The sequence below is a fragment of the Xiphophorus hellerii genome, chromosome 18 (genome assembly GCF_003331165.1).
Source record: "Xiphophorus hellerii strain 12219 chromosome 18, Xiphophorus_hellerii-4.1, whole genome shotgun sequence".
NCBI classification, from domain to species: Eukaryota; Metazoa; Chordata; class Actinopteri; order Cyprinodontiformes; family Poeciliidae; genus Xiphophorus; species Xiphophorus hellerii.
Genome location: NC_045689.1, coordinates 21770946 through 21792445, shown reverse-complemented (window position 1 = coordinate 21792445; position 21500 = coordinate 21770946). Strand labels below are relative to the sequence as shown.

The 21500-nt window shown below is 43.0% G+C and overlaps 1 protein-coding gene across 3 annotated transcripts in view; it reads right to left on the bottom strand.

Moving 5' to 3' along the window:
• The window catches only part of kmt2a (lysine (K)-specific methyltransferase 2A), a 44059-nt gene extending 23838 nt beyond the window's left edge, over positions 1-20221 (bottom strand). Inside the window, exons 1-11 of one of the 3 annotated variants that reach the window (XM_032545922.1) lie at positions 19904-20221; positions 11364-11436; positions 7856-11166; positions 6783-6960; positions 5786-6014; positions 4722-5389; positions 4360-4433; positions 3767-4003; positions 3074-3220; positions 1597-1695; positions 1244-1364 (exon numbers count right to left, since the gene is read on the bottom strand). In XM_032545922.1, coding sequence (XP_032401813.1) covers positions 1244-1364; positions 1597-1695; positions 3074-3220; positions 3767-4003; positions 4360-4433; positions 4722-5389; positions 5786-6014; positions 6783-6960; positions 7856-11166; positions 11364-11436; positions 19904-20221 — 5455 coding nt within the window. The remainder of the gene's footprint in view (positions 1-1243; positions 1365-1596; positions 1696-3073; positions 3221-3766; positions 4004-4359; positions 4434-4721; positions 5390-5785; positions 6015-6782; positions 6961-7855; positions 11167-11363; positions 11437-19903) is intronic. The other 2 variants (XM_032545924.1, XM_032545923.1) reach the window with 2 other exon arrangements.
• Positions 20222-21500: the final 1279 nt, after the last annotated feature.

Below are 21500 nucleotides of genomic sequence, written 5' to 3'. Positions count from 1 at the left end.
GTAAAGCCTTCAAGACATTTTTTTTTATTGCAGTAGAATAAACATTCCTTAAATTTGAGAACATTTCAGAGACAAGAAAAAAAAAAAGAAGTGTTTTTAGGAAACGTAAATTATGTGTGCCACGAGTATTAGCACTTAAGCTGCTGGTATTTTTGCACAACCTGATTTTGTTAGTCATTTTGGCATTTTCTTGCAACTTTCCACAAGGTTGCAGCATAGAGACAAATCTCTCTTTAGATTGGATTGACTCTTGTCTTCAGTCCACATGATTTAATTTTGCCATGAACACATTTGATTTTTCTTTCTGATGAAACATTCCTTTGCTGTAAATATGTTTCAGACATCCTGCAGGAAGAGCCTTTTCCAGTTTACTAGTAGAGTCCACCGGATGTTTATTTTAATTTGAACCTTGGGAAGACCCACCGGCCCGCAGCATTACGAATCCATCATCGTACGAAACAGAGGAAATAAGACGCTTTCCCACATAAATATTCTTTGTTTCTCGCTAAACTCACCTGTTCAACCTTGGTGTCCTCTGAACATGACACATGGTTCCATTTAAAGACCCAGTAGTGGGAAGCAAACTCCACATATTTATATTTGGGATGGTATGTCATCTATTTAGCATCTAATGGTCGTTATGGAGACTTGTTGATCAAATAAGTTGATCGTTTGTCTAATTCTCCAATGGTGAAATTTGGAGATTTAGATAACCTCCTTTCCTTTCTCATCTAGCTTTGTTTCAGTTATATTGTTTTTTTGCTTTTTAATTATTACTCTCACAAAAAAGTGGAATGTTTTTATGTCTTTCTCATTTTGAAAAGTAGCTAAGAGAAACCGGCCTGTGTTACGCCATATTTTCATCCCAGGACCAGAAGTCGCCAATAACTGATTAAAAGTTCCTCTGAGCAGAAATGAACATAAACTGGAGTTTAATTTATTTTAAAACTATTTTTAGCGATACCTTTGAGAATGGATTTGAGACTTCGCAAGCATTTTTTTTCCTTAATGTGGTTTATATTTTAAACTACTGTAACTACAGATTTTTCTCACTTTAATGGTAAGATTTTGCTCTGCAGTAAAAGGGGAAATTATTTCAAGGATCTTTACCCATCTTTACCAGAAGGTGTTGTAATCTGAAGCTTTACATTGACTGAAGTCATTCATATCTTTCAAGTCTACACCGTTAGTGTAAGAAAAACAGAAGTGCTTAACTAGTGACCGGCACTTTGACCTCCCTCACCTTTAGAAAACAGCTTGGCACAGTCGTGACACATGGAGAAATCATGTGACCACTGGGCATCCCAGGACTTCCCAGGTTTGGTGGCTCCACAACTCTTACAGCACACACACTTGGTACAAATCTGATGGGGGGGAGGGGAACCATATGAGCATAAAGACAAAAGCGCTTCAGTAAAATGTGTAACAATTGTGAAAGTGGAGCCGCGATGAGGGAAAAATATTTTTGATAGACACAAGCTATGTAGGGTCAAGTGAACTGAGAAGATAAGAAGGAACCCACAAGAGGAAGAAAATAAGGAAAGAGAGTGAAATTTGCTTAGAAGTGCGTGGGAGTACAGAGATGTTGAATCATACCCAGACTCTCTTCTTCTTGGTAGGTCTGCTGGGGTAGTTGGGACCCAGGCACTCCGGGTGATAGCTGTTACGGCACTTATCACACTCTAGCAGCTGCTGCTACATTGCAAAAGGCCAAAAGGAAGATGAGAAAAAAATTTAAATAACAAATGAGGCACTGATAACTCTTTTTAAAGTTCTGTACACACACTTTTTAAAACTGGTGCAAGTGTGTCAGTGGCATCTAAAAATAAATAAACAACAACAATCACTGCTTTTTAGATCAGTTTTACTTGATGTTAAAATGTTGACTATTTCACAATACAATCTGACAGGAGTTCAGGCTGACATGTACAGCTGAAACCAGATTTTTACATTTTTTCCTCTTTGTTTCCTGTTTGAGGGGAGATATGATTATCAAAATTATCTGCACATGTTAAATATCAGAATAAGAAGAGATCATTTTTGACAGGGTTTTTTGCTAGTCTCATATTCAAATATTTACATGGATTTCCTTAGTATTTGATAAACTTGCCATCAGAAACATTTTGGTATCTCTTGGGCTCTTGGCTCCAGACAGAACTGGTGGAACTGGTGAGAGGTTTGTAGGCAAACATTTCACCGTGGATAATGACTCTCTCAGATCAAAACATGGGAGAAGTTACTCCTTGCTGAGGAGTACGATGAACGCCCATTCTGATGCCGTTAACACGTTGCAAGTAGTAGTTTAAACGTCTGAACAGAGCACCGTCAGCCAATTATATCCAACGATAAACAAGATTTGTGGAGGTCCAAAATAATTTTCCTGAAGGAGAATGTAGAGTTGTGACAAAAAGACATCCACAAGTATGTCTCCATTTCCCTTAAATGTTTAGAAATGTTGCCACGCCATTATTATCCAGGCTTAACTAATTAGCGTATGAAAAATTCTGTATTTACAGGAAAGTATTAATCCATTTTTATTTGAATGTTCTCAGTTTTCTGGCATTCTGCAAACAAATAAAACATGAAAAGTTTAGTCTGATAGAGCAGGGTTGTTGTTTTTTTTGCCTTTTTACACAGGGTATGTAAATATCTGGTTTCAACTGCAGCTGGGATTGCGGACTTCTGCGAGCGACGCTCTGTTTTACGAGCAGATATCTTCTGAAACAAATGGCTGAACTGAGTCATCCAGCACACATCCTTCATCTTTTATAAAGATTTACAAACAAGCCGAGCCATTGATCAAAATTAATGCATACAGAGGCTTCAATGGGTTGCTTAGATTAAATATGTTCACACATAATTCTTAAATGGCAGCCATACAAGGCTCCCGCTGTGCAGATTTTGCACAGGGTGTGAGTTCAATAATAAAAGCATGGCAGGAAGCCAGGAAGCTGATTAAATGATGCGTGCTGGCAGGACTAGCGAGCATCTTTCCTTTCAGGAGATTCTCCTCCCTGTCAGTCTCTACTGAGCTGCTTTTGTCTCCAGCTGTAGACTGTACTAAAAGGCTTACTTTAGCTTTCTGGTGCTGGCGCCCACAGGCCTGGCAGAACCGGCAGCGTCGACAGCACCAGTTCTCAAACTGCTCCTGGAGGGGGCGCTCAGACTCCCCCAGGCAAAAGAGGTGGAATGGTTCGCAGCACACCTGGCAGAACACAAACTGGAGGGAGAACAAAAGTTTAGAGGGGAGCAGAAACAAAAATGAGGGCACAAGGAATTTAATTAAGAAGCTGAAAACAAATCTTTTTAAGACTTAACTATTCGGGTTCTGACTTTTTTTTTAATCCGTGAGAAAGTAATAAAACCTCTTGAACCTTTTCATGTTTTATCCCAGGACAACCACAAGCTTTGCATGGGATTTTATGTGATGGAACAATGGAAAGTAGTTCATGATTTAATTAATTGTTTTCTTTCTTTCTTTTTTTTTCAAATCACATTTAGATGCAGTTACAGCAGCATTCCTTTTGGGTTAAACATGAATTGTTCCCATTTTAGACAGAAATTTAGTTTTTCTTTGGTTTGTAGCTTCAGCTCAGTTATACTGGATGCTCTGTGAACATCAATGTTCAAGTCTAATGCTGCCACTAGTAGGAATGGTGTGTTTTGCAACACAAACCTTATTTAAAAGTGATAAAGTTTGTCATTTTTTTGTTGCAAACTGATTTGACGGGTATAAATATTTTCACAATGTGGTTATTTTTCTTACCTCGACATTTCCACTGCTTGCACACAGGAAGCAGAGTACTCTGGGTGTGATGGGCACAGAGGTGAGCAGGCTGAGTCCACCAGCTTCCCACACCTTCTCCACATCATGGTCCCTCTTGAAATCCACTCTGATTCGATGCACTCCGTCGCAGGGAGCTCGGGACTTCACCTGGTCCCTAGTCGAGGGAGTGCTCATCAAGTTTAAAGTACTGCTGCTGGTCGGTTTTGTTGTCAGCGGCTTTTTGGATAAACGAAAGAGTAGGGGAGCATGTGTTAAAAAGCATTTAATTAAACACTGCAACAGTTTTGGTCTAGTTTCTAGTGCAAATATCTTAGTACAATTGAAATGAAACTAAAAACACAAGTAAGTTTTCAGCTTCATTTAGTAACTTATTTTAAGTCAACAATAATATGGATGAAAAAGTACTAGTTAAAGTGAAATAATCTGCCAATGGAACAACTTATACCTACTACTTTTTCATTTACATGAAGGAATTATTTACTTAACACTTTTTACTTTTTCATATTTTTTGGCTTTGTCTTATTTCAAGTGTACAAAGACCAAAAATACTTGGTAAGATTTTGTACGCTTACCTTGTCTTTTGTTCTCTGTTTTGGAGATGCAGGAATAGTGCGGGAAGTTGGCTTCTTTGATGTTTTTGAGTCAACTATGGAAAAGGGAAATGATACGAGACTTAAGTGGAACACAATCACCCAACATCAACCACATCAGATTTAAGGAAATTGTTCTGTTTTTTTAATATTTTTATTTGGTCACAAGTGACCTTTGTTGATAGCCATCAGACTTAAGGTAAGAAAACAAACACAGGGCCGCAGCCAACTCTACTGCTACACCACTTGAAGCACCAAGAAAATATAGCTGCATTGAGCAATTACAAAGCACCCAGTTTTTGGTATCATTTAAATATTATTACAGGAAGAAAACAATCATTTACCCATTGTGGCTGAGCTCTGCTGTTGTGTTGAGTGCTGTTGGGATTTTTTCTTGGGTTCGCTCAGAGAAATCTTGGGCGAAGCGTCTTTCTTTGCAGACACCTGACTCGCAGGTGTCCACTGTGAGGGTTGCTGACACTGAGTCGACTGTGAGGGAGAGCTCTGGGCTGAAGATGACGAGGAGGAAGAAGATGACGATGAAGAGGACGAGGATGAGGAACTAGGTGAAGACGAAGATGCGGGGGAAGAAGCTTGAACAGACTGGTGTGGCTTGTGTCCCTTTTTACTGGAGGTGCCGCTTGTAACTGGAATCTGTTTGGCATCCGGGGTCGGAGGTGGGGACTGAGGCTGAGACGTGCCCGGGGTCTGGGCTTGCTCAGCTGGGGCGGGGGACGAGGCGATGGCTGGTGATGACTGCTTGGACAGCGGCTGCTGTTTGGACTTCTCCTCCATCAGCTTTAAAGGGGGAGTCTCGCTATTTTTCCGAGCAGGGTCCTCCTTTAAAGGAGCGGAAGCCGGTTTGGGGGCAGACTCCGAAATGGGGGCTTTTAACGGATTGAGACCCTCTTTTCTCTCAGAAAACTTCTTTTTCTTGTCCTTCTTGCCTTTACCTTGCTTTTGGAGAAACATCTTTGAGGGCATCCATTGCAAATTCTGACACTTTCTCATCCTGAAAGTTGAACACAAAAAGCGTAAACTTTACTTTTCTTAAAAGACTTTGTAAAAATATAAAGTAAGGATTGTTTTTTTATATTCCTTGTATGGTTGGTATTGTTTGTTTTGCTTTTTTGCAACTATGGGCGTGAAGTCTGTTAATAAAGGTTGAAATGGATTTATTTACGTGCATCATAAAATTATTTTTTTACAGTTAGTTAAAAATTTGTGATGCACGGATCAGAAATTTTTGTCACTAGCATCTTGTAATACTGGTTAGTGTGGTTAGCTGGGATAGCAGTCCTAAAAAATTAGCCTTCCTGTTATTTGCTCAAAGTCTTGATCTCTCTCTCTTTCTGCCAGGCTGAATAAACCATAGACAACTCCATTAAGTGCATAAACTAAGACTTACTTGCAGCATTGCTTCTTAATGTTTCGCCCACCAAACTTGGGCTTGTCTAGACAGTTGGTGCATTCGCCACAGTCTTCTGGAACCTGGCAGCCTGAGCACTGGCCACAGCGGCGGGACCGGCGGCCCTTTTTGGGAGGAGCTTCTTGAACGGCCTTCTGTCGCGTCTCTCTTGGCTTTATGGGAGGAGACTGGGGCTCTGCCTCCTCTGAGCCTGCTACTGATGACTTGTCTGTTAAATGAAATCCAGCACATACATATTAGCATTAAGTGTAAGATGTTACACTTTGTTGCTTTTAAGCTTGTTTAGAATAAAAAAAGTTAATCAGGCAAATTCAAAACAATTCTGTGAACAAAGCCGAAAGCTTTTCAAATGAAATACAAATACCCATGGAAAAGAAACTGTGAGTATAATTTTCAGTTATCCTCCAGATTACATGCCACAGTCAGGGGAAATAACCTCACATAAACTCACATGTTCTAACATGACATAAAAACTAGTCAAAAATAACAGGAACAGAGCAGCCCAACTCCTCTCACTCCTCCAGCACTTCACTGTGTACTTGTGCTCCCATGGCTGACTGGATTTCTCTGCTTTTTGCTAATCAATTTTTAGTACATGCACAAATGATGTTATAAAAAATAAAAATTGTGCTCACAAAGTCTACTGATGTAAGGTGGTTATGAGGTCATGATAGACTTGTCTAAGTTTTATTTACAAGCTTGAATCATACATTTTTAAGTCAAAATTACACATTTCCAGATTACTTAGTCCCCTTAAGTTTGTTTGAAACTGTAAGTACAACAGCAAAGGAAGGAAAGAAGAAAGGACGAAAGCAAAGAAGGAAGAAATGAAGGAAGGTTTAGAATTTCTTAGGGGAGCCCTTTCATTTTTTAAGCATTATCTCATTAAAACAAGATTTTTTTTCACTATTACATGTATGAATAGAAAGCTTAAAAGATAGCAAGTCAACAGAGAACTAAGTTAAAGATGCCTTACCATCATTCCCCATGGAAGATAGGATCTTCTCTCTCTCCTCCCAGGGCAAGGCACTAAGTGTGGGCATATCATCAGGGAACACGGCCCGATTACGGCCGAGAGCCACAGCTGCACGACGACACACGTGCTTGATGCGTGGACCGCGGACAGAGGCCTCTGACGAGTCACTCTCCTGACCCTGCACACAAACACAAAACATGAAGTATGTGGAAAAGTAATACAAAACAGCAAAGGCACAGATGTATGTAGACAAAAGTTTACTGCAGAAGGGACATTCTTTACATAACTTAGTGATTATGACTTTTCAGTAAAATAATAAGTTACAGATTATCTGAGAATTCTGCTGTTAACTGGAATAGGTCTATTTTTAAGTTGATCTGCGTTGATTGGTTGCAAATCTGAAGAACATATAACCAAAATTGATAATTGTTTAATTAGTGATTTCAGTGTACATATACTGACAGCACCACTCTTTAGTGTAGAAGGTGTTACCGGGAAGAGAAAAGGAGTACTCGAGAACTTTTAGTAGATTCTTTAAACACACAGGGTGTTGATTTAGTTAAGCTAGCCACACTAACGGTGTCAATCACAAATATAAGACGCTAAAAGCTGTTAAAATGTCAACTTCAAAATACTTTGTGTTTGTTTTAAATTTCCAAGATCCAGCCCTCACAAACCGGGAGTGATGTAGCTTCTGCTTCTAATATAACTCACACAAACCTAAGATCAGAAAGTTGACACACAATTCTGACTTGGCCATTTGAAGCAGGAATGATGAAGATATTGTTAGAGTGACATGAGAGTGACTAACGAGGCACTGCCTGGTAATGAACAAAAAACTCACATCGAGTTCCCTTTTCTGTATAATGCATAATAAGAATTCCCCTCAAGTAATACCCTCTGTGGGACTTTCCTTCTATCTAATTTCAATCTGCGTTTCTATTTATGGAAAATAGACAAAGCATCATTCTCACTATCACTCATCATTACTTGTGGGTAAAGAACAGGACTACCAGAAACAGACAAATGAGATTTAAGTTCTGTGAAAACAAATCAAAAAGTCCAAAACTGACCTGGACCTTAGTCTCTTCGGCAGGCTTCAGCTTATTCTTCTTTATTGCAATGAGCTGGTCTTTGGCCTTCTTGAGTAGTCCAACCAGCCGCTTGTCAGTCAGTGTATGCTGTCCTCCTTCTGTCGACACCAAGGAGACAGGAAGCTGATGTCTGCCTTGCTGCCCTGGAAGGCTAGCTGTCGGCTGGTTAGATGTACTTCGTTTCTCTTTCTCCTTTTCCTTCTCCCCTTCTTCGGTCTCTGTCCCTTTCTCAGACGGTCTTCCTTTCTTGAGGTGGCGGCCTTTAGCGATGGACAAGGGATGGAGCCCTCTGGCTTCTAAGGAAGCAGTGTCAGAAACTGTATCAACTGATGCGGATTTCTTTCTTCCAGGAGTCTTTTTTGGTGCAATAGCGCCTTCTGAGTCCCTCCCATCGATGGTAAACAAGCTGGAAGGTGCATTTGGGGAGCCATCAGGAGTGGACACCTTACTTCGTTTCTCCAAATCTTTCCGTCCCTCTCTCTTATTTTCCTTCTCTTTCTCGCGATTTTTCTCACACTCTCGCTCCTTTTCCTTTGGAGGTGGTTCTTGGGGAGCTGACAAGCTTTTTTCCTTTCCAGTTGTCCCACCTCCTCGCCCCGTGTCCTGAGCACTCGAAGGAAAGAGAGGGAAAAGAGGGGAGGAAGCAGATGATGATGTGTTTGACAGAGGAGATGGGTTTCCTGGTGCCCCTCTTCTGGTTTCAGGTGTTCCTTGCGAGTGCAGAGCCCGAGGGACTGTGGGGAAGGAGCTGAAGGAAGTAGATGTTAAGGCACTCGTGGCTAGAGGGCTTCCAGAGACCCCCGGCAAAGAGCTGGGGTTACTGCCGGAGACAGAGCCCGTCAATGCAGACACTTCAGAGGCACCTTTGATTTGGACGCTGCGTCTCGTCATAGGGTGCGAAGAAGACCGTGGGTGGCCACGATGCGCTCCTGGTACCAGTCGTCTCCTGCGTCGCAGGGTTCTACTGGAACTGGGAGGCGTCTGGTGAGGGGAGAGAGAGCCGGGGCTGCTCCCCGAAGAAGACTGCAAGGTAACAGACTCAAAGATTCGAGAGTGGGCCTCGCTGGGTGTGAAGCGTGGCGCACGGAGCAACGAGCGCTTCTGGAGAGGTGAATCAAAGCGGGACGACGGGGAGTGTTGGTGGTGAGTGTGGGGGTGAAGGGGAGCAAATAGGCGGCTCCCTGTACTTGCTCCAGTGCCTGGTGATGAATAAGCAACTGAAGCAGCTCCCCCTGCTCCTGCAACACCTTGGGGCAGCAATCCCACATCTTCAAGCGTAAGAGGCGGAGGACGAAAATTGTCAAATATAGGCTTTCGAATGAGGCCCTCCTTGGCATATTTAGCAGAGGAAAAGTACTGCTGCTTGGGATGGGACAGGGATGTCCAGCGGAAGGTGGGCTCCCTCAGAATTGACCGATTCCTTTTGTCTGACAAGTTGGACAGCCCTGGTGGCATAAATGTCTGGATGGGCACCCAGGATGCCTGAGGGTGGTGATCACTGATAGCGGCCGTGTTGGAGGAACCAGACAGAGGAGGCTGCGGAGCAGTGAGTAGAGGGGGTGGTGGAGGTGAGGACGGGGAAGAAGCTGTGGAAGAAACCTGCTGGGAATTTCCAAGTGATGAAGAGGACATCAGCACTCCTGTAGGTGGGCTGATGATGGGCTTTTTAACCCCTGTGGTGCCACTCTCTCTCACCCTCTGTTTCTGACGTCCCCGCCCAGTCCCCTGTGCTCTCCTACCCCGCCGACATCCCTCTGCCAGCACATGCTCTGGCTCAGAAGGAGGTGAGGCAGGCCTTGAGTTGTTTAAGAGATTGGGCTCCCTTTCTCCCTGTGAAGAGGGAGAGTGATCCTCTGGCTCAGAAAGAGCCTGTGTGCCCTCAGAAGCCTGAGAGTCAGATGAGGAGTCATCCAAGCTCGGGCTGCTGGACCTGGAAGACTCCGCAGAAGAGAGCTGCGAGGAATGCTGCGATACAGCACTTGAACCACAAGATTGTGCACTATGACTAAATCTCCCATTGGCTGCAGCGTTTGCATTGCTGTTAAGCAGACCGGAAGCTGTCGGTGGGGCAGTGGGGACGGGGGCAGGAGAAGACGGAGGAGGGAGCAATTCCACAGGAGCGGCTGCCCCACAAGTAGCAGCAGAGGTAACGGAGACAAGTGCAGGAGAAGGGGATGAGGAAGTGGTGGGTGTAGGTTGGGCAGATACAGCGACAGTGGAAGGTGGCGTTTCTAATCGTGCTATCTTTGCATGGGACGCTGGAGTTCCAAAACTGCCCTCGTCCTGAATGAAGCGCTTGGGAGTTTTGATGATGCGAAGGGAAACAGTGCTGACAACTGGCATGATGAACTGTCGGATGTTTTTGAGTTGGGTTTTTCTGATGCCAGCCTCACTGGCTCCTGATCCTCTCCCCCCAATGCCAACAGCTTCTTTCTCCAGTCGCTTCTGTGCTCCTTTCTTAGCACGCTGCAGCAGCTGTTTGGCGATGGTTGCATCAGTACGTTTGGAAGGAGGGACTATTCGAACGGGTTTCCTGTGCCGGGGGCTCTTCCTGAGGCCTACTGGCCTTCCTGGTTTAGACGCAGTTGGGGAGGTGGGTAGACTAGAAGAGTCCTGGTCTTGAGCGCTGTCCATGTTCCTTACATTGGGCTCTTCTGTGCTGTGTGGTTCTGTGTCTCTGTCTCCACCTCTGACCCTAAAGGCCTTGTGTATTCCTTCTCCGCCTTCCATTGAAGCAGACAGCTGGGCTGCAGCTGCTGCTTCAGCTTTGAGCCGCTCAGCTGACGGTGGTCGCCCACGTCTGCGTCGAGGTGCACCAGGCAAAGTCTTGAGGCGTGATTTGAGTGGGGTGGTTTTAGTCTCTGTCAGCCTCTTCATGTTGGTAGCTTTGGATTCACCCCGGCCTCCTTTGGAAAGCTTTGCCTCAGTGTCATGAGGCTGTGCAGAGCCCCCTGGCAACCTCTTGTTGCCCTTTCTGTCCTTCTCATCCTCTGTATCTGCGCCCAGCTCAAATCCAGCCTGTCTACTATCCTCAGCAGCTGCATGGTTGCCCGTACTCCAAGTTTTCTTACTACTTGAAGAAGGAGGACGGCCCCTTCGCTTTTCACCAGTGCCAGGTGGCCTCCCAGGTAGCCTTTTCACTTTCTCTGCTGGCCTTTCAGGGCCATCAGGTTTCGCTTGCGTCGGAGAAGGATATGACAAGGGGGATGGTAGACTGGCAGCAGCTTTTTGAGCAGTCAGGGTCCGTGGTGGGCGGCCTCTGGGCTTCTTCTCCTGCAGGGGTACTCCTTCTGAACAAATCAGAAAACACAGAGGGCATTTAGTAAACGTCATTAAAACTGGTGTAGACAGATGGTTGAAGCCTTATGACAATAGGAATAAAATCTAGTCCTATTTTCCTTTTCCATAAATTATCAAGAACTGTAAAATACCAGAACAAAATTCCAGAGTGTGCAGGGACCCTGTTTTAATTTTTACTAATTAGTACCTGAAGAAGCTGATGAAGGGCTTCGTATTTCTGTTTGTTCATCGGTCGCTCCAAATCCTGCAAATGCTTCGTCCTACAAAAGATTTTAAAAAAGGACATGTATGCATCATTTTCTGCAAAGATATACTTAATATTAATATGTAGATTTTTTCACAATTTTTCTCCCTTTGGGCTCAAGATCTGTCATACATCATTAGAAATGTAAAAAGAATGGCATGAACATTCATTCTTTCTCTCCTGCTTCAACAGAGCCTTGAGATGTGGGTTTGTGAAGTCATCAGGGACAATCAGCATCTCTAGGATCCTCACACTGGATATGCTCAGGAGTGGAGGTGAGTGTGTCATTTTATCATGTTTATTTATAGAGACATGTGGAGATGCAGTTGAGGTCTTGTTGGCCCAGTTTGGAGAGCAGCTGCTCTCCAAGTCTGTGCAGACATTCAGACTGACTCTGCACCACCTAGGAGTTACATCACCTTGCCAAAAAAGCAGATACCATTAAAAAAAACTGATGCACTTCACAGCATCTGATACAAAATATAGAAAGCTATAATGTGAGCTGTAAAACTGTCTTTGGTCTGTTCGACATGTAAACTGTCATAACGAACAGTAAATACTGCTGTTTATCCTGGCAAGGAACGTTAATCTGAGCATCTGACACTCTTCATAATGCATTCAAGCATCTTCATCTTCTTCTATTTACACTTCTCTCTCTTTATCTCCCGTCTTGCTTTAATGCCAGCATCCTCTCCTCTCTCCGAGCAAGCTGCTGCTCCTCGCTGGTGATTTTGCAGAGCCGAAGGGGGGCGGGGTACCAAAGGAAGGCTATGACTCGCTGAGATGCTGTGAGTAGCTGACATCACAACATCCTTATTCGGGTGGCAAGATGTTAAAGCCGAACGCTCCGATGCATTGCGAGCGCACATGAATTCTCCGTGTGTACCTCATGATTCTATCGGTTATCATTTTAACATTTACACGAGTAAATTATAAAAATAATTATTTAAAAAAGAAGTGCAAGCACCCTGTGCATAAATTGCACATCGAGATGTAAACAAGCACAACATATGAGTGAGGATGCGGGGGAGGGGAGTGCATGCACACCAGAGTGAGGACCAGAGAATGGATGTAGGAGGATGCAGAGAGAGAGAGAGGGAGGAGGGAGGGAGAGAAAAAGGAAGAGAGACAAGGAAACAGCATCTTGACCACCAACAGTGGAAACACAGCATTCCCCTGGGAGCACTAGATGAAAAGGATTCAGGTTTTCAGCATGCCCGTGCAGAAGCTCGACAGATCCCAAACCAAACAGGCCTCCCACGTACAACAAGGCTCCCCGTCTCCTCCCAAAACACATATTCCACCGAGCTCTCGCTTTGCGCCTACTGACTGCCGAGCACAGAGAAGCGGCGGCGTGCGAAACACAAGGCTCGCCGTGAGCTTGACAGCACGGCGGGCAACTACAAGAAGTAAACAAATACGGTAGTAGATTAGTGAGGTCACGTTCATGTGCCGCTATGCCTCGCAATGTGCAACGGTTGAACAGCAGAGACAGAACTGCCCTTCTCTCCACTTAGTGTCTTGAAATGAAAAACGGTTTACATTGTTGCATGCTCTCGCCTTGAACAGTTTTACTTCCTGCTGATCTGCCACATCTCATCTGCCTGATTGCTGCGTACATTACATGACAGAAATCACTAATAGGTGGAGAAAAGAACACCACGCTGATTCATAGTTGGAGCGAAACTGTTGCTTTCAGGGGGTGTTTGGGACTGCCCCCGACACCTGTGAGGCGGATGGGAATTCGGTTTGAGGTGCGCTTCTCTGTATCGTTTTGATGCCGCTTTTACATGCTGAGAGGCAGGCTGGACTTTTATAGCCTTTTGAGAAATCAAACTGATGCAGATAAAGTCCGTATGCAGATCTGAACTTGTTAGGCATTACCCTCCCACACACATGTAGCACCCTTTAGCAGAAATTCAGAAGCTGGTCCATGCAACGTGCAAACTTTGTGCAGTCTCTTTAGAGAACACCAGCGACTATCATCTGCCTTATTGTGCAGTTGATAAAACAACCACAGCACGGATTTCTGATCGGAAACACAAACCACATCTTATGCAGCCAACAAACACAGCTGTGACAGTTTCACAACAAGCTGTCACCTGTTAGTAAAGTTTTTATTTACTGTTTGGTGGAAAATTGGTTTAAATCCAAAAAAGGCATCCATTGCCAACGAGTGACAAAATGATGGAGGATTACAACAGTTGAACTGCGAATTATATCATATTCAGAAACCAATTTTGTTCTACAACAGACAGAAAGCTGCAGATACATCTGGGAAGTTGCACTGTTTGTGTCAAAAATGAGGACTCGAGTCTTTAACGTTGAACCCTGAAGCCACAAAATCCGCAATTTCAGACTTGACTTAGACTCGAAGCCTGGAACTAAAGTCTCAAGCATGATCTATGTCTGGTGCAATCTGGGTGGAAAGTAAACCAGTGAGAGTAAATCATTTGAGTAAATTATTCATTTTTGTCCCCTTTGAGCTACTGTAGTGTATGTAAATGATTTTTCGTCACGGTAATGTTATGCATCGTATGAATGATTTAATGCTTCTCAACAGTGCATGTCAGTAAAATGAATTAAAGAAGACACAAAGTGTTGATATTTATTGGCACCATGGAGCAAGTGTTTACAGGAAGTCAGCCACTGGTCTGTTCAACTATGTGCTTAATTTATTAGTCAGGGGAATTTGTGTACTGTGAGAAACGAATAGCTCAGACCAATTTGCTTTTGTTTGCTGTATCATAAAAAACAGTCTCACTGATGTGTCTCTAACTGAGATTTGTGTTATTGACTTTTGGTCGTGGTCAGAACAAAAAAAAAAAACGTAAATTGAACTCAGTTGGTAATTTTTTGTAAATTTTAAGACTCTTCCAGTTCTTCAAAATAAAATCACTTATTTTTTGATTCATTCATCTAAGGTTATAACTCAATAAAATCTTGGTTTACCTTGATGCTGCTAAATAGCCTATAGTTCAACTGGAAATTACTTGTATTTCAGAACCAAGATTTTTAAAAATTAAAACCTTGACCAGTAGCAGTCAATAAATTGAATTATTTTGAGAACAATTATTGTTTTCAGTCATATAAAAGGATCATGTTATATTGTTTAAGGTTTTATGCTAATAAAGTGATAGCACAGTATTGTGACTCAAGGTTATCATGTCCTGAGAATTTCACATCGCCAAACAGCGGAGCTGAGTAATGTTGTCTGCTCCCTCTGATGCACACAATGCTGCTCCTGTTGCACATCACAGTACATCGCTTTCTGCCTTTTCACAGTACAGATTTAGTTGTTATTGAGTGCCTTACTTATATGTAAATATTTCTGTCACATAATCTTGAGACTGTTACTGTATCTGTTGATGCCAAGTGACACAACAAAAGAAAGATCTGTAACTGTGGGTTATTTTTCAGAAAATGTTAGGGTTTCTTTTTAGTATGCATATTTTATTTGTCAGTTTTTCACTCCTCCACAAACTAAATAAAGAATAAAATGCTTGTTCTTAAAAAGACATTTGTATCAGCAAGACAACCCCAGAATTTGTCCACAAAATCTCTGACTGGTGCAGTGTCCAATTATAACAAATTCCTGGAAGTTTCCCTCTAGGAAGTAGCGTAAAATCACTATTAGTCATCTTGTTTTATATGGTAAATGGCTGATTATCTCATTGCTTTTGTATGTCTTTTTGATGACACATCTGTTAGGAAAAAGGCCACAGAAGTGACTCACACCAGGATGAGTGCCCCATCAGACCCAAGCAAAAGGTGAACATTTGCTTTTTGCAAGTGTTCAAACACCAAATACAATTGCTTCACATTTGCCCTTTAGCACACCCCGTGGTAGGACACCTCATCTCCCTCCATATGTGTGAGCTGTAGGAAGAGGAGGACAGTTGGTGGACAAAGACAAACAGACTGACAGGAGGTGTGTCGTACTGTTTCCCGACACAGGAACGTTCACAAAGGCAGGCAGACACAGACGGTGCGTATCCACTCCTCCTAAACCAAGCAGGCAGCATAAACTCAAGTTTTAATCAGAATAAAGACAAAAACAACACGCCCACTCCTGATTGCAATCAGAGACGGGGACAAAGTCCGAGGGACATCCCTGCCCCAACCACCGGCAACACAAAAGGAGGGAAAGACGACACAATTGCCGCCTTTCTCCCAGTCAGAGAACTCCGAAAGCAGAGGTGAAAGCCCCTTGCCCGCCTGCTGTAGCAGAATAAAGCCGTGGATAGAAGGGTCTTGGACTAATTCCCCACCCAGCGCTGTCCCGTTGGGATGAGGAGGGTGGGGGTCGCCCAGCACCCTTTGATATCCCTGCCTGCACTCTTTCAGCCGCCGCACTTTGTGAGAACTAGAATAAAAGCAGACACAAGGCTTCCTGCTCCAATCCACACGCTGTCTTGGGAATGGGTAGTCGGGTGTGGGGGTCTTCCATTTAAATAGGCCAAACACCTGCCGGACTGAAGTCCCTTCCGCTCAACCACACCATTTCTCTTAAACCGCTGAGGCAAAGAGATATTTAGGTGGATACATCCATTCAACAGCCTTTCTGTATGAATGATTAAACTTTAATAATAATGTGTGAGGAGAAAAGATGCAGCAGAAGGTGAGATAACAAAGGACCCGTACAAAGAAGAACCGAGGCAAACTTTGCTTGGAGAGACAGAAAAAACTGGGGATGATTTTATTTACACAAACATCTACATGCCCAGCCCTTGCAAAAAAACAAAGAAAAACTATTTATAATTTACTCACTTTAATGCCATAAAATCCCTTCATGCACAGAAAAGCAAATAAATGCCATCATTTGGACAGCAGCAACCAAAGGGCACCCTTTAGAGACACTTAAATAGGCTTAGTAATCCATTCCAAAGTGGCAGCTGTCAGAAGAAAAGTTGTTCTGCCTCTCAGACGGGGATGTGTGTGTCTGAAGTGGATTTGGATTTTTTTTTTTCTGCCTGGCAGGAGGCGGGAGGGGTGACCGAGTGTCCGGCTGGCGCTCTGTTCGGGGTTGCCCCATGAGCTCGGTATCTTGCAGTGAGCCTGGACAACCCTGCCTCGGTCTGGCCAGACAAGCGCTTCACACTGCTTTCTTTTTATTACTGATGAAGTCACCAAGCTAAGTTACCCAAACTTGATGAGGATTTAATAGACTCATCTGTGCCCACACATTAAAATTGTGTTAAATATTGAGTGGCTCTTTATCATAAAGAAATATCTCCTTATAAGGGTTTTATGTAGTATAAAAATCAAAGCAAGCCAATAATATAATGCCGCTTAAAGTGTGAGTGAAATAGAAGAAGAGCAAAAGAAATGCACTAATACTCCAGAATCTCTAAACAGTTCAATGTGTGACCTAATAGTCTAGATTGCTCCAAATTATTTATAATCTTCCATTGATAGTGTATTGCAGTAGTTCTCAGAAGATCTGATTATCTCTTAAAGAGTCGCCAAACACTAAAGTAGCATGGTACAAAGTTTTTTATTCTAGTTGACAAAAACTTAAAAATGTAAATCAATAAAATCTGATATTGCACACTTTAGGCTCAATAAAAACTCAATGCTCTATCCATTCTAAAATCCACCATTTTCAGCGACAAAGTTTGGATTTCATTGAGCTAAAGTTCTGTGAAGGTATTATCTGTAACAGTTCCTTTTACCAGCAGTAGAAAATTGACACACAGCACTGAAAGTGTAGCACAGTGAGGAAATCACCAGAGTGGTACCATGGACAGAGCACAGCCTTCACTGATTTTAGCTATTTAAAGCTACTCACTATAAAAACTTTCACATCTGCTGAATACAATGCTATATTAGCTGTTGCAAAACAAGATACAGGCAAGTTTGTTACCGTTTCCTCAGATGCTAACGTCACATTGGCTAACTTTGTCACAGTAACCTCAGCACAATAAAACAGTTGCTCTCAGCTTAGAAAGCAGAGATGAACTTAACTAAGCTGTCTATAACGCTGCATCCAATAAATATGTTTACAGGTTAGGCAGTTTTAAATTGCTGGAACATTTGTCAAACTGTTACGTTTTTACCACTTTGAGGATGTACCCATTTCTGTACAAGCTTACTTTAATATCTTTCTGTTACAGATAATTAATTATTACTGATAATACCTGTAAACTCTCTCACTTCAACATAGTTCATTGAATACATGGTTTGGTTACTGGCATAAAAAAGCATTTTAAAAAGTTATGGTTTCAGTTTACTAAAGTTTCTGCAGTTTAAATTGCTATTTAATGGTGGGCTACAAAAAGTACCAGAATGATGAGAGGTCTCTCAGGCAGAGAGTAGTCCAGATCTGCCCCTCTCCTTCCTGCTAGTCACCTGGCTAAATTAAGGTTTCTATACTTTTCCCTCACCTACTGTAAAAGGAAAAACAAAATAGTTACAGCTAGGAAAAACAAGGATTCATGTCACCCATCACTCTTATTAAGGAACCACAGTTTAATTAATACAGTGTGCAGGCTACAAGCAGTGTGCATCTGTTATGCAGCAGGCTGGCTGCTGGAGCAAACAGCACAACTACCTAACCCTCTAACCGGACCTGTGTCACACTATGAGGAGAGGCAATGCATGACCACTAGAACTACCAGCCAACCAAATATTGCATCTAACCAGCTCTTAGCAAAGGCTGCACTGCAAAAATCTTACTTAAATTAAAACAACTTGCAGTATTGAATAGCATTTTGCCTAATAAGCATTTAAAATCTACACACTAGATTTAGCATTAAATTGTGTATTTTACAAAGGTTTACATATAATAATATATAAAGAAATAAAATAAATACATGTAATGCAGTAGCTGATACATTTTGACAACATGTATCAAACACGTAAAAAAATAAAATAAAATTCACAATTTCCGTCTCAAAACCGCCCCTCACAACCACTAACTTAGTATACATAAATACTGAAGGGTTTTGGTCAAAAAGATGTTCTAACAGAGCTCTGAACATGAGCTCCTAACCTGCTGGTAAACATCCCCACTCCGTGTACTCCCACTGCAATGAACGCATGCTGCACATCATGAAGGAGGAAGATGGTAGTTCGCTAACGCGAACACACCCCCACATCACACGGTCCGTCTGGAAGGGGCTCGTTGTTATTGTAGCCAGCCCTACATGCGCACTGTCACCAGCAAGCCTTTTTCCGCTGATAAACCTGCCCGCAAAACATGCCCGCATGCTCCCGTTGTACACCGAACAGCTATATTCATTGTGCGGCGTGAAATCGGGCGTCCTCGCCTCGTGTATTAAGCCAGATATTATGTTTGTATTAGCTACGTACTGACTGTAAGGAGAGGGGGGAAAACATGTCCACCTCCCATTTTCCTATGCATCAGCAATAGCCCCGATGGCTAGCGTGGCGTACAGCGTAGCATGGTAGCTGTCTTAGCTTATCAACAGAAACCATTTACATTTGTGTGTGAGCCTTGCTAACTTTAGCCCCTATGCTTCCACTCGACTGCGTAGCGATGAACCAGTCGGATGTAAACACAGCAACCTCCTGAGTACAAAACTCAACTTTACCAGCGTTTCAGGCAGAAGAATAATGGTGTACTTTGGGCTAAGGTATACAAACAGCTAGCATGCGAGCTAACCAGGAGGACGTCGCTAAAAGGTTACCACCTCGATAAAACGAGTTAGCCCTTTTAGCTTATTTTGATACTACGGGGCTATTTAGCTGCCAAAGATTTACTCCTAGAAAGCTAAACACGGGTTAAGCGAGAAGTGAACAACCAGTGTAGAAATACGCTGCAACACAGCTAACTTCACGTTAGCTCATCACAAACCACAACTGTACTCTCGCTTCCTTTAAGTTGCCTTATTTTTTCTACGCATTACATGCTTACTACAAAGACAGACACGCTACATTTGGGTGTTTAAATGCTAGTTAACAGTAGGCCAGTAACGCCAATGCTTACATGGGACGTCAACTTTTACATTGTGAGTGAGGATGAATTTTCAGGAGAACATGTAGAGCTCTAGCGGCTCTATATCAATTTAAGTTAAATAACTAGTAAACCACAAGTAATGAAATAGGTGTAAAGTCTATTGACTTGCATTTGTTCCGTGTGTTAACGGGACTCTGGGATGTAACTACCAGTGTAACACAGGGGGGTTTCTCTGCTGTGGTTTGGCTAACAGAGTAATGTTAGCTCCATCTAAACTGTGTGGATGTAGCATCTCTCCTCCTCCGAGAAGAAACTTTCCTTCATTTTAAATGGTTGAGCTACACAAAAAACAAAACTTACTACCTGTGCTTTTTCTAACTAAACTTGCAGCTGCAGTACGTTATAGTATAGTTGAAGGCCACACAGCTCAGTCAAAGTTAACCGAGCATCCTTCCAATGACAAGTTTAGCTCCTCTCCACGGAGGGACCGAGCGGTCCGCCAACCGGCCCGGGTGTCTCGGAGCCGTCTAACCCAAGGCTCCCGGCTGAGTCCCGGGCTTACCTCTGCGCTGCTAGAGTCGCTCGATTCCCCCAAAACATCCCGAAATTTCTGCAGGTTGCTCCTGATGACAGAAGAAACCTGTAGTGCAGCATCGAACCCGGGTCCGAGTCCAGCGGCGTTTGGCTGGGCTCCCGATACGCTCCGCAAAAAGGCAGTAACCCTGATACGGCCCGCTCTCCTCCCGGTACCGGAGTTGCTGCTCCCTCCGGGCCGAGCAGGGAACCGCCACCGACAGCTGTGCGCCATTTTACCTCTCTGCCTGTCTGCCCCTATGATCAGATACCTCGGTGGGCGGAACCCTAACCAAGCACTCCACATAAACAACCTCTACCACAGCGCTCCGTTCACACTGACGAGCTCATCGCAATGCATGTTGCGGGGCGACACTGAAAGAACCCGGACAATGCATTTTCTTAGTGGTCCTATTCAGGATCTGCATGGCTGAATCCTAATCAGGTTCAGGGGTTTTGCCCGGGAAATAACTAAACATTTAAACTACTGATCTGGGACAGATTGTTAAATAAGGCGTAAAATGTGTTTCAAAAAATCCGAGTGGCACAGCATATTCAGAGCTAGAATATGTTTAAAAACGACACGTGTGTTTAATAAGTAACTAGAAATGCAAAACAATCATTGTGAGTATAAAAGGCAGGTTGTGTCAAAACTCTTAAACTTGGCAGAGCTTCAAACGGGTTGCTCCTTTTGTGCTCGGATGGTGGATTTGCCAAGGTGCCAATCGGAAATTCCCCCCCAAAAAAGTTTTCTGAAGCTGGAATCCTGACTGGTAAGTTCAAAGAATGGAAAAATATTTTTCTTCTTTGTTATTTTTTGTTTGTGTTCATTACATTAACAATCTACTTTCATGAAAGTCTCCTATAACATCAGGAATCACAAAATTGTCCAAATAAGTCAACTACATTAAACTGCATTAAATTATCTAATACCACCCTTAAAATGGGAAGTCAACCAATACTACAACTGTTACCTTCAGTTTTTATGAAAATACTGTTTATGACTAAATAAATCACCGTGTTTGTTTTTAATGACAACATTTATAATGCAACTCATTTAACTAATGTTTATTTAGAAAGCAGCTTATAAAAACCAAAGCAAAAAAACCCCAAAAACATTCAAAGCTATTTAGACCTTTTATAGACCTTTTGAAATTTAGCTTTTTGTGCAAAGTTGAACAGGATGTCTGTAGATGTTAATTAAATATCTAGAGGTGCTGCCAACATGTAGCTGAATGGCTTGGTTCACTTCCTCCGCTGCCATTGCTAAAACTACAGGCAGGCTATAAACCTATACCAGCGCAGAAAAATTGACGTCATCGTTCACAACTTCTTCTGCTAGCAGATTGGCCCGGCTGAAATTCAACTGGAGGAATCCAAGTCAATGGGAGAAAGCCCAGACTGAGCCGTCAAGATTAGAATCGCGTGGAATTGGCCAGGAAGGCAGTGGCCAGGCTAAACTACAATAATTTGTTCTTCAAAGGTCCAATAAACCCAAGGAAACACGAAATGCCAACCCAGTCATCCTGCACACTGCACCTGGCACTTTTTTGGAGAAGAGGGAGGGTCCTCCTACTGTCCTTTCA